General features: G+C 56.9%; 1 protein-coding gene and 1 non-coding gene across 4 annotated transcripts; both read left to right on the top strand.

Moving 5' to 3' along the window:
- Positions 1-1,056: 1,056 nt before the first annotated feature.
- LOC129404614 (U7 small nuclear RNA) lies at positions 1,057-1,118 on the top strand. Its single transcript, XR_008629995.1, has one exon. It is a non-coding gene; the product is annotated as a U7 small nuclear RNA (small nuclear RNA).
- Positions 1,119-5,631: 4,513 nt separating this feature from the next.
- DLK2 (delta like non-canonical Notch ligand 2) lies at positions 5,632-12,267 on the top strand. 3 transcript variants are annotated; one of them, XM_012932156.2, is made up of 6 exons: positions 5,632-5,843; positions 6,313-6,435; positions 6,700-6,763; positions 9,267-9,379; positions 9,990-10,134; positions 11,373-12,267. In XM_012932156.2, the coding sequence occupies exons 2-6, from the start codon at positions 6,360-6,362 to the stop codon at positions 12,082-12,084; spliced, it is 1,110 nt and encodes a 369-aa protein (XP_012787610.1). In that variant the 5' UTR covers positions 5,632-5,843; positions 6,313-6,359; the 3' UTR covers positions 12,085-12,267. The 3 variants fall into 3 exon arrangements, with proteins under 3 accessions (XP_012787610.1, XP_054991285.1, XP_054991286.1); XM_055135310.1 differs by having other exon boundaries at positions 5,633-5,843; positions 9,267-9,397; XM_055135311.1 differs by lacking the exon at positions 5,632-5,843 and adding an exon at positions 5,882-5,994 and having other exon boundaries at positions 9,267-9,397.
- Positions 12,268-12,290: the final 23 nt, after the last annotated feature.

The following is a 12,290-nucleotide window of genomic DNA, read 5'->3' as shown; positions in this document are numbered from 1 at the left end:
AGGTTAGCTATGTGTAAGACATGCCCTACCTGTTGTACTGTCACTCCGAACCCTTTTTTTGTTTGTTTTTTGTTTTGGCCAGGCCCAGCAGTGCTCAGGGCTTACTCCTGGCTCTGCACCCAAGGATCACTCCTGGCAGAGCTTAGGGAACCATGTGGGGTGCTTGGGGATTGAACTTGGGTCTGCCACATACAAGGCAAGTGGCTCACCTGTTGTACTATCTCTCCAATTCTGGAGGTAATTTTTTTTTTTTTGAGTCACACCTGGCGATGCACAGGGGTCACTCCTGGTTCATGCACTCAGGAATTACTCCTGGCAGTGCTCAGGGGACCATATGGGATGCTGGGAGTCGAGCCCGGGTCGGCCGAGTGCAAGGCAAACGCCCTACCCGCTGTGCTATCACTCCAGGCCCACGGAGGTAACTTAAGGTAAGAAAAAAGATGGTGAAGAACACATTCTGCATGAGTCCATGTGCTGCTTGTGCCCACATGGCCGAGCACATGTGTCGCCCACATCTCCCCTCTTGGAACGTGTACTTTCATGCTTTCATATCTAATGCCGGGATGTGTGTAGGGGCTCTCTCCGCCCTTGGAGAAGCCCGTGTTCTTTCTCACTTTCTCTCCCTCCTTCCCCTTCCCAAAAACCTCCAAATCAAGTCTTCTTTTACTTGGAAAAAAATTAAAAAGACAGTGAAAATGATTCCATCTAGGGACCAATAAACTGATGCCACAGGGAGAAAGGAGAACTGGTGGAGGCTGAAGGATCCCATAGATAAGAAGAATCCTAGCGGGGTCCGGGGGTGGGACAAATGTAGGCATTGCATTTATGGAAGCGGGGGAGCTGGCAGATGGTGGAGAGGGACACGGGTAAGCATGGAAGCAGATGCTCCATGAAGGGAGAAACAAGACCACCCGCAGAGTGAGGTGAAAGAAGGGGATTGGAGGATTGAGGAGAAGGTAAAATATGGGTTGAGGAGTGCACAGTACTAGGAAATGCAGGAACATTGCTGGTTCCCACAAAGCATGTGTGAGGATTGTGAATTTAAGTGAACCCAGTCAGTGTTACATCTCTTTTAGAATTTGTCTAGCAGGTTTTCTGCTTGCTACCGGAAAGCCCCCCAGCCCCGCGGAAAAAAAAAAAAAGTGAAAGCAGTCAGCCTGGATGTAGGTTATTCACAGCCATTATCAGCTTCCTGAATGCTGTCTGGGAAAGGCACAGGGTGGGGTTTGACCGAAGAATATCATGGCAGCCGAGGAGCTGGTATGTGTCAGGACTGTTTGTTATGGGAGATCTTGAACTCAAAGCTGGGGAGAGAGGAGGTATGATGAATGCAGGGGATAATAAAAAGGGACAATAATGGGAGACCATTTATCCTCTGAGTCACATCCTACTGCTAATTTATTTATTTATTTTTTTGGGTTTTTTTGTTTGTTTGTTTTTGGGTCACACCCGGCGACGCACAGGGGTTACTCCTGGCTCATGCACTCAGGAATTACTCCTGGCAGTGCTCAGGGGACCATATGGGATGCTAGGATTCGAACCCGGGTCGGCCGCGTGCAAGACAAACGCCCTACACGCTGTGCTATCGCTCCAGCCCCACTAATTTTTTTTTCTTTTGGGGTCACACCTGGCGATGCACAGGGGTTACTCCTGGCTCTGCACTCAGGAATCACCCCTGACGGTGCTCAGGGGACAATATGGGATGCTGGAAATCGAACCCAGATCAGTCGCATGCAAGGCAAACGCCCTACCCTCTGAACTATTGCTCCAGCCCCTAATTTATTTTTAAATCAGAAAAAGAATTGTGTGTGGGGGGGAGAGTCTCCACATCTGGCAGTGCTCAGAGTTTACTCCTGATTCAGGGATCACTCCTGGTGGGCTCAGGGGACCATATGGAGTGCCAGGGATCAAACCCAGGTTGGCTGCATGCAAAGCAAATGCACAACCCGCTGTACTATCACTCCAGCCCCTATAGTCAGGAAAAATATACAGGGCTGGATGGATAGTACCAGGGCTAAAGGTCACTTGCCTTGCATGCCACCAACCATGATTCAATTCCTGGCATGTGGTCCCCCAAATACTACCAGGTGTCACTCCTGAGCACAGTGCCAGAAATAGCCAGGAATGAGTACCACCGCCACCAGATATGGGCCAACACCCTCGCACTCCTGATAATAAACAAAATAAACTGCACATATGACAATCCTGGATTATATTCAACTTCATAACAACACAGTCATACAATACAAAATTTCGCGTCTTCTTCTGGATATTCTCCATGAAGGTAAAGTGCCTAGGGGACCACAAAAGTCATAATATGGGGTCAGAAATGGGGTTCAGTGGTGGAGCCTCATATGTGTGAGACCCGGTTTTGATCCCCAGTACCACAAAAATTAAATACACTGGTAAATGAAATATTAATCGATTTTTTTTTTTTTTTTGCTTTTTGGGTCACACCCAGCAGTGCACAAGGGTTACTCCTGGCTCATACACTCAGGAATTACTCCTGGCGGTGCTCGGGAGACCATATGGGATGCTGGGAATTGAACCTGTGTCGGCTATGTGCAAGGCAAACGCCCTACCCACTGTGCTGTTGCTCCAGCCACCAAATGGATTTTTTTGTTGAATGCATTTATAGTATAAGCAAGTCAACACAGCCTAAATATACAGAATTGGTTGAGTTCAGGTTTTAGAGGATATGAAAAGGTAGAAGTTAGGAATAGGGACCTGGGCCAAAATGATATGGGGTCTTGGGGTCTGGCTGCCTTGCACACAGCCAATCCTGGTTCAATCCCCGGCATCCCATACAGGAGTGAGTCCTTAGTGCAGAGCCAGAAGTAACCCCTGAACATCACTGGATATGCAGCCAAAAAAAAAAAAACCCATAGGGGCTGGAGTGATAGCACAGCGGGTACGGCGTTTGCCTTGAACGCGACCGACCCGGGTTCGAATCCCAGCATCCCATATGGTCCCCTGAGCACCGCCAGGGGTAATTCCTGAGTGCATGAGCCAGGAATGACCCCTGTGCATCACCAGGTGTGACCCAAAAAGCAAAAGCAAAAAAAAAAAAAACATAAATAATAAAATAAAATTATAAAAATATCACAGGGCTGAAGAGATAGTACAGAGGTGAGGTGTGCTGGGTTGGCCACAGCATTCTTGCATGTGGCCAACCCAGGTTCTACCCCTGGCACCCCATATGGTTCCGTGAGGTTTTTCGTGAATGACTCCTGAATGCAGAGCTAAGAGTAAGTCCTGAGCACCACTGTGTGGGACCCTAAAACCAAAACAACTATAAATAAAATAAAAATAGAGAGAGAAAGAGGGAGAGGGGGGCCAGAGATAGAGTGCAAGTGGGGTAAGGCACTTGGTTTGCATGCAGCTGACTCAGGATCAATCCCTGGCACCACATATGGTTCCCAGAGTCACACCTTCTGCAGTGATTGAGCCCTGAGCACAGTCAGGAGTAAGCTCTGAGCATTACCAGGTGTGAACCAAACACCAAAAAAGACACAAAGAGAAAGAAGAGAGAAAAAAGAGAGAAAGAGGGGGAGGGAAGGAAGGTGGGAGAGAGAGAGAGAGAGAGAGAGAGAGAGAGAGAGAGAGAGAGAAAGAGAGATTATGGAGTATGTGAAGCAATTGGTAGTAATAATATCTATCATCTGGGATGGAGCAATCCTTTTTGTCAGAGAAGAACCTCCGGACCGGGGGACCAATTTTGTCTTGTTTTGGGGCCTGCTGGTGCAGGGAGCTGCTGCTGGCTCAGTGCTGAGGGTTCTCCTGATGGTGCTCAGGAGAAGGCAGCAACAGGAAGCAATCTCAAGCCTTCACACAAGCAAGGCAAGCGCTGAGCCATATCCACCTCCTGCCCTGAGAAATTTATTTCATTGGTTATCTACTAGCACACTAACAAGTTGCGTCAACACTTTGATGCTTAAAACAACCACTACTGAGATACTCATCTTTGGATTTGTGGGCTGGGCTCTGCTAAGCAGTTCTGTGGATCTTTTCTTGTTTTTGTTTGTTTGTGGGCCACACCCAGTGATGCTCAGGGTTTACTCCTGTCTCTGAACTCAGGGATTACTCCTGGCAGGGTTTGGGGGACCCTATGGGGTACCAGGCATCGAACCCGGGTTGGCCGTGTGCAAGGCCAGTGCCCTACCCACTGTACTATCTCTCCAGCCCAGTTCCGTGGGTCTTGCTGGCTCTCTGCTGTGACTGCAGCCTCTGGCATCTTGGCCAGGGCAGGGTCCCAGCACCTCCCAGGGCTGGGTGGGGGTTCTTCTAGCAGGCTACACTGGACTTCACATTGATTTGTTTGGTTTGGGGGCCATGCCCATCTGTGCTCAGGGATCACTCCTGGCAGGCTTAGGCCCACATGGGATGCTGGAGATCAATTTTGGGTGGGAGGGGTCCCAGTCATCAGTGCTCAGCAAGCACTTCTGGAGGGGCTCGGGAGACCAGATAGGGTGTCAGGGTTGAACCAGGATCAGTCACATGCGAGACTGCGAGGACTTTAACTCCAGTCCTATCTTTTTGGCCCAAGGTCCTTCTTTTTTTTTTTTTTTTGCTTTTTGGGTCACACCCAGCGATGCTCAGGGGTTACTCCTGGCTTTGCACTCAGGAATTACTCCTGGCGGTGCTTGGGGGACCATATGGGATGCCGGGGATCGAACCTGGGTCGGCCGCGTGCAAGGCAAACGCTCTACCCGCTGTGCTATCGCTCCAGCCCCCCAAGGTCCTTCTTTTAATTACTTTTTTTAATATTAAAAAAGGTGCCTTTGGGCTGGAGCCATAGTACAGCGGGTAGGGTGACTGCCTGCACAGGGCCGACTCCGGTTCGATCCCCAGCATCCCATATGATTCCCCCAGCACTGCCAGGAGTAATCACTGAGCATCACTGGGTGTGACCCCAAAAGAGAAAAAAAGGTGCCTTTTAGGGGCTTTGCATATTGGAGCCCTAGGCCTAGCTCTCCTTCCCCCCAGTACCACAGGGTGAGGCCCCAACACAAAACAAACAGGAAAAAAGACTTTTATTAATGGGGGGTAGGGGAGCACCCAGCAATGCTGGGACCACTCCCAGCTAGGTACTAGGGGTGGAGGGACAGCATGCATCGCAGGGGGCTCTAACCTGCCTTTGTTGGACCCTAAGGCAGTAAACTCTTTATTCTGTGGTACTCAGGGCTAAGCCCTGGCACTATGTTCTCTGGCCCCTAACAACGGTGAACTCTTGATCTGAAATCATTTGACATGGTAGAGGTTTTCCTTGCAGGAGAACCGGGATGGCACATCTTGCCGACACTAGGATCTCCGGGCCGTGAGCCATAACTCTCTCCACGAGACCTGAGTGTGAGCCCTTGGACCATTAGCTTGAGATCAATCAAGAGATGAGATCAAGCAAGCTACAGGAACGGGACCCTGGGGAGCCACATTTGCAGTTCGCAGCGCCAGGAGGATGCCTATCCGGTCTCGTGGTCACAGACAGAACGCAGATCGGGGTGGGCATGACTTGAAGGCCCGGGGGCGGGGGCGGGGTTGGCAGGCGCGGGTAGGTCCTGGAAGACTCGAGATGACAATAAGCAGAAAGAGCGGAGGGCGGGGCAAGGGAGGGGAGCGTCCGCCGGGCGCCGTGGGGTTTACCCTCGGAGGAGGCGTGGGCTGGTGACAGCGGAGGGCGGGAAGCCGTGCGTGTGTCCAGCGCGCAGGGGCTATATAGGAGCGCGTGATGGCAAGCGCGCGGCGGAGCGCCGGGGCGGGCGGGGCGCGGGACGGGCGCTCGCTCGCCTGCTGAGCCTGCTGCCATGATTCGCTGCTCCCGTTGACGCCGGCGAAGGTTCCGAGAGGTGAGGGGCGCGCGGAGGGTGGGGGTGGCGGGCCGGGCGGCGCCGCGGGCCGGCGGGCGGGAGCCTGAGCGCGCGAGGGGACCCCGCGTTCCCGGGCGGCCGCGCGTGTGGCCCGTCGGAGCCGGCCGCCCCCTGCGCCTGGCGGCCCGAGGTGAGCGCCGCTCGCGCTGGGCGCGCTGGCCCCCCGGGCGCATCCCGGGGAGGTCGGGAGGGTGGGTGGGGTGCCGGGACCCGCCCTCGCGCCCGCTCTGTCCCCATCCCCGCCGCATCCCCTCGCCCCGCGCCGCCCGGCCTCCTCCTCCTGCCCCGGTGCGCGCACCCCCACGCTCCCCAGGCCTGCTCCTCCCCTCCTCGCGCCCCCCCTCGCCGCCACCACCCCCATCCCCGCTCGGCTCGGGTCTCTCGGAACCGCAATCCGGGCCCCGCTTCCCGCGTCCGGCCGCCTGCCCCAGCTTGTGCCTTCCCACAGGTGTCCGCACGTCCGTCTGTCCGTCCCTCCTGGGGCCGGCACTGACCATGCCCAGAGGCTGCCACTGCTTCCATCTCGTGTGCCTGTTGTACATCCTGGGGGCCCGGGTTCCGCCGGCCCGAGGTGAGCGCGCCCCCGCGGGGGTTCGGGTCCCGGCCCGGCCCCGGCGTCCCTAGCTTGCATGGTGCCCTCTGGCGGCCGGAGACGGCGCTGCAGCCGCTCCTCCCCCCCGGGGCGGGCGGGACCTGCTCTGCTCCTTGCAGAAGGATGAGTCTCTCTCTGCAGCCCCCAAGCTGGGCCCAGGCAATGACTGGGACCGCCCGGCTCAGCCCCCCGCGAGCCCCGCGCGTCCCAGAACCTCACCCCTCCTACATGCATCTCTTGCAGCGGATGACTGCAGCTCCCACTGTAACCTGGCCCACGGCTGCTGCGCGCCTGACGGTTCCTGCAGGTACCTTCTCCCCAGCTCCCCAGCCCCCAGCTGTCAACGCCCCGCAGCTAGGTCGGGCCGGGCCGGGCCGGGGCAGCGCGTCCAGACCTGACAGCTCCCGCTCCGCTCCCCGCGGGCACACAGCCCCCCCCCCCCCGCCTCCCTTCGACCCCCCTTTCTTTGCCTGGCGTCTCCTTCTCTTCTTGGGGGCAGGTCTCCTCACTTCTTTACTCTTGCAAAGACTCGGGCGTCCAGCAATTCGGAAACATTACCTCCTCGCGCCTCCGGGAGAAAGAGCTCCAGCTTGAGAGAGTTTGGAGGTGGGGAGCCGCGAGGGAAGGGGGCCCAAGGAAGGAAGGCGATGCGGAGCATTGGAGGAATAAACGAGGTGCTGGGAGAAGCGCCCAGGAAAGAGGATTTTTCTGGATGCATTAGAGTGATTGACTCACTGGGTGGGGGGTGGGAAAATCCTGTTGCAGGAAGAGTGTGTTTGGACAGAAGGAAATTAGCCCCTGTGGGAGCTGCTGGGGGCCTGGGAGTGTGGGACTCACCCTACTGGAGGTTTGTTTTAGTTTTAAAGCAAAGTCAGTCAGGTATTTGCCCTGGAATCTGGGTGGAAAGAGGGTCCTGGTCATCTTTCACCTTTCAAGGTCACTCTGTTATTTTTTACCTTCATTGTTCTATTTTGGTTTTGGGGCCACACCTGGCGGAGCTCAGAGATCACTTCTTGGTGGCACTCACCATCTGGGATGCTGGAGATAAACCTTGGCCAGCCACCTAGAAGGCAAGGGCCTGACCCTCTGTTCTATCTCGAGGGCTCCTTTTATTTAATTTAAAACAGATTTTTATTTAGTCTGTGAATTACAGAGTTTTTCCATGATTCGGCTTCAGGCATACAGTGGTACCTTCGCCAGCGTCCACTTCTGTCCACCAGTGTCCCGAGTTTCCCACACACCAGTCTGTCTGTCTCTGTAACAGGCACTTTTAAATTTTTTAAAAAAATTTATGCACTGTGGGGCTGGAGCGATAGCACAGCGGGTAGGGCGTTTGCCTTGCACGCGGCCGACCCGGGTTCAATTCCCAGCATCCCATATGGTCCCCTGAGCACCGCCAGGGGTAATTCCTGAGTGCAGAGCCAGGAGCAACCCCTGTGCATCGCCGGGTGTGACCCAAAAAGCAAAAAACAAAACAAAACTATATTGTAAGTCACAGTGCATAATTTTTTTTTTTTTTTGCTTTTTGGGTCACACCCGGCGATGCACAGGGGTTGCTCCTGGCTCTGCACTCAGGAATTACCCCTGGCGGTGCTCAGGGGACCATATGGGATGCTGGGAATCAAACCCGGGTCGGCCGCGTGCAAGGCAAACGCCCTACCTGCTATGCTATCGCTCCAGCCTCTCACTCTGATTTTTAAAAGAAAAAGTTTGTATAGGGGGCTGGGGAGAGAGTACAGTGGGTAGGGCACTTGCCTTGCACATGGCCAATTTGGGACCGATCCCTGATATCCCGATATCCAGTAATGGTCCCCTGAGGCCCTCCAGGACTGATTCCTGAGCATCGCTGGGTGTGGCCTGAAATCTAAAAAGAACCCCCAAAGGAGAAGAACTAAAAGAAAATGTATGGGCCACTGAGAGGAGCACATGGTTGGGTTCTGTCCTGAGTAGCCCCTGAGCACCCCCAGGTGTGGCCTCAAAATCTAAGAAAGGAGGTGCATTGAGCATCTCAGTCATGCCTGGGATGTGACAGATCATTCACCAGCATCTTTTTTAAAAGTTCCCCCTGACGGGAGTCAGCCACACTCTGTGGTGCTGGGGGATGGCTAAGGAGTGTTGGCCACTCTGCTGCTTGGCCTGGGGGTCCTGGGGGCCAGTGGGCACACCCAGCAGCTGACAATCGTGGGACCAGGCATGCAGTGTCGGAGATCAGTCCCCATACATGCTTCCAGTTGAGCTATGCTTCTCTGGCCCCATTTATGGCATTCAGCAGGGATGCATGGAGATGGGGCGCAGGGGGTGTGTGTGTGCAGGAGATGACTCTCGCTGGGACGGACCCTCGACCTCGTGTCCCTCCCGCCCAAGGCTGCCCTTGGCACTGTCCCCATCCCTGCTGACTCCAGGGTCACGACCACATTCCCCGCACCCACTGGGATACTCCCAATTCACAGGCGAGAAACGGATTTCGGGGTGGGCGAGGGGCAGGGGGAGTGCAGGGCCAGGGAGAGAGTATGAAAGTCAAAGTTCTTGCCTTGCATGTGGCCTTGACAATGGTTCAAACCATAGTGCATAGGGTTCCCCAGCACTGCCAGGAGTGAGTCCCAAGCACATCTGAGTGTAGCCAAGAACAAACAGGAAGAGACGAAGTGCAGACCCGGCCCTGAGCCTGGGGTCTGGCTGTCTCCATGGGAGTCTCCTGCGAACTGCTCTGTGCCGAGCTGCCTGGCCTCCTTGATCCTCCGAGCCCTGGTCCACCTCCTCCTGGCCTCCATCCACCACCCACAGCCCTAACCCTGGGTTCCTCCCGTCAGGTGTGACCCAGGCTGGGAGGGACTGCACTGCGAGCGCTGTGTGAAGATGCCCGGCTGCCAGCATGGCACCTGCCACCAGCCCTGGCAGTGCATCTGCCACAGCGGCTGGGCAGGCAAGTTCTGTGACAAAGGTAGGGCTGGGGGGTCCTGTGTGCTGGGAGACCGTCCATTCACTTCCTGAGTGGCGCCTGTGTTGTCTTGCTCCTACCCTCCAATATGTGATGTCTGATCACACGAGACTTGGCATGGTCTAAACTGTCTCTCAGTGTTGCCCCAGGGGCTAGAGAAACTGGCTGCCAGAAACTGCATCTTGGGGCTGGACCGTACAGTGGGGAGGGCGCCTGCTTTGCATGTGGCCCACCTGGGTTCAATCCCTGGCATCACATATGGTCCCCTGAACACCACTAGGGGTGATTCCTGGGTGCAGAGTAAGGAGTTAACCCTTGAGCATTGCCTCCCTACCCCCCAAAATAGAAATTGTTTTTATTTTACAAGTGAGAAAGAGGCCCCTGGAGCAGGCACCCTGGGCCGGAAGCCACTCGGCCACCCAGGGCTGGGCGGGATACCGCCCGTCTGGGTTTTCCCCCCCAAGATACCAGACGAACCGGCAGTGGGTCTGTAGCAGGAGAGCCCCCCAGAGCTTTGGTGGGGTCTCGTCAGGCAGGGGGAGGAGGGGTCCTGCTCTAAGGGGTCCCCGCAGAGCCTGCCCGGTCTCCTCTACAGATGAGCACGTCTGTACCTCCCAGTCCCCCTGCCGGAATGGTGGCCAGTGCGTGTATGACGGGGGCGGCGAGTACCACTGCGTGTGCCCGGCCGGCTTCCATGGGCGTGACTGCGAGCGCAAGGCCGGGCCCTGTGAGCGGGCAGGGTGAGTGGGGGCTGCCATCCGGGAGAGGGGCTGAGGTTGGATTAGACATGCTGGTGATGGCCGGAGGGGGCAGGACCCCTGAGGGGGTGGGAGTGAAGATTCACATCAGAAGCCCAGTGAGGGCCAGAAAGATAGTACAGTGGGGAGGGTGTTTTGCCTTGTATGAATTGGACCCGGGTTCAATCCCCAGCACCCCATGTGGTCCCCCGAGCATGGCCAGGAGCGATCCCTGAGCACAGAGCCAGGAGTAATCCCTGAGCAGGGAGGGCATTTGCCTTGCATGTGGATGACCAGGTTTGATCCCCTGCATCCCATATGGTCTCCCGAGCATTGCCAGGAGTAACCCCTGAGCATCACAAGGTGTGACCCAAAAAGAAAAAAATGGAGCCCCCAGGGTAGAGCAGTTTGCCTTGCACACTGGTTCCCATCCCCAGCACGCCATGTGGCACCCCAAGCCCTCCAGGACTGATTCTTGAGAGCAAGGCCAGGCATAACCCCTGAGCATCACTGGATGTGACCCCAAAACAAACAAAAAACAAATCAAAAGTCCCAGGGAGAGACATTGGAGGCCACAGTCCCAGCCCGCCCAGACCCTGGCACCAGCTCAGGGCTGCTCAGCTTCCTTGACACCCGCTGAACATTCCTACAAGAGAAACGCGTAGTGTGGGAGAGGGCAGGGGGCTGGCTCAGGGGGTGGAGCACAGGCTTTGCACGTGGGGTTCCCCAGGCACTGGGCTGGGCGTAGCCCCCAATGACTTCCCAAAGCCAACAGTGAAAAACTGTATAGGGCTGAGGGCGGGGGGAGCTGGAGCGATAGCACAGCAGGTAGGGTGTTTGCCTTGCACGCGGCCGACCCGGGTTCAATTCCCAGCATCCCATATGGTCCCCCGAGCACCGCCAGGAGTGATTCCTGAGTGCAGAGCCAGGAGTAACCCCTGAGCATCGTCGGGTGTCACCCAAAAAGCAAAAGAAAAATGTACAGGGGGCTCAGGAGGGGGCTTGGTGTGGCCAGCGTGGTCTCAGCTCTTTGCGGCCACCCGTGCTGGAGTGACTGGGCCAGCCACGCCGCTGGTGACTCCTGCTGAGAAAGGGCCTGACGGCGCGGTGGCTGAGAGCCATAGGTCACGCCCGGTGCCTCTGCAGGCCTCGTGGTTCAGGTGACCTGTGGGGGGTGATGGCTGTGGTCTGGACACAGGCGGTCATCAGGGTCAGCACCTTCTCCCCGCATTCCTCCCCAGTGCTCCGTGCCGGAATGGCGGGCAGTGCCACGACGACCAGGGATTTGCCCTCAACTTCACCTGCCGCTGCCTGGCCGGCTTCTCGGGTGCCCGCTGCGAGGTGGACGTGGACGACTGCCTGATGCGGCCCTGTGCGGACGGTGCCACCTGTGTGGACGGAGTGAACCGCTTCTCCTGCCTCTGCCCCGTGGGCTTTGCTGGCCGCTTCTGCACCATCAACCTGGACGACTGTGCCAGCCGCCCTTGCCAGCGGGGCGCCCGCTGCCGGGACCTGGTGCACGACTTCCGCTGTCTCTGCCCCAGCGGCTACGGTGGCAAGGCCTGCGAGCTGGTGCTGCCCGCCCCGGGGCCCGCCAGCACAGTGGGTCTGCCCCGGGCGCCCACGGGGCCTGTCCCCCACAGCGTGGGCGCCGGCCTGCTGCGCATCTCGGTGAAGGAGGTGGTGCGGAGGCAGGAGGCCGGGCTGGGTGAGTCCAGCCTGCTGGCCGTGGTGGTGTTTGGGGCGCTCACCGCTGTGCTGGTCCTGTCCACTTTGCTGCTGACCTTGAGGGCCTGGCGCCGGGGGGTCTGCCCCCCTGGACCCTGCTGCTCCCCGGCCCCACACTATGCCCCAGCACGCCAGGACCAGGAGTGCCAGCTGAGCATGCTGCCGCCGGACACCCCCTTGGCCCCTGACCTGCCCCCCGAGCCTGGCAAGAGCACCGCACTGTGATGGACGCAGGGCCGCAGCCCCCACCTGCTGCCAGCTCAGACTGCAGTGACCCATCCTCACCGCCCCCAGTGGGGGGTACGAGTGTGGGTCCCCCCACTCCCCACAACCGGGCACCAGAAAGATTATTTTTTTAACACATAAAATGTACGACAGGAATTTTATCAAATAAAACCCAGGAGAGCCCGGGGGTGTTCCTGTGCCAGAAG

The sequence above is a fragment of the Sorex araneus genome, chromosome 4 (genome assembly GCF_027595985.1).
Source record: "Sorex araneus isolate mSorAra2 chromosome 4, mSorAra2.pri, whole genome shotgun sequence".
In the NCBI taxonomy this organism is placed as follows: Eukaryota; Metazoa; Chordata; class Mammalia; order Eulipotyphla; family Soricidae; genus Sorex; species Sorex araneus.
This window is presented reverse-complemented; position numbering and strand designations above follow the sequence as displayed.

Excerpts from the sequence above, each read along its gene's own strand:
- DLK2 (XM_055135310.1), top strand. The coding sequence starts at position 6,360 with ATGCCCAGAGGCTGCCACTGCTTCCATCTCGTGTGCCTGTTGTACATC. Across the intron at positions 6,764-9,266 it reads GCGCCTGACGGTTCCTGCAG|GTGTGACCCAGGCTGGGAGG; the intron begins GTACCTTCTCCC and ends TCCTCCCGTCAG. Across the intron at positions 10,135-11,372 it reads GGGCCCTGTGAGCGGGCAGG|TGCTCCGTGCCGGAATGGCG; the intron begins GTGAGTGGGGGC and ends ATTCCTCCCCAG.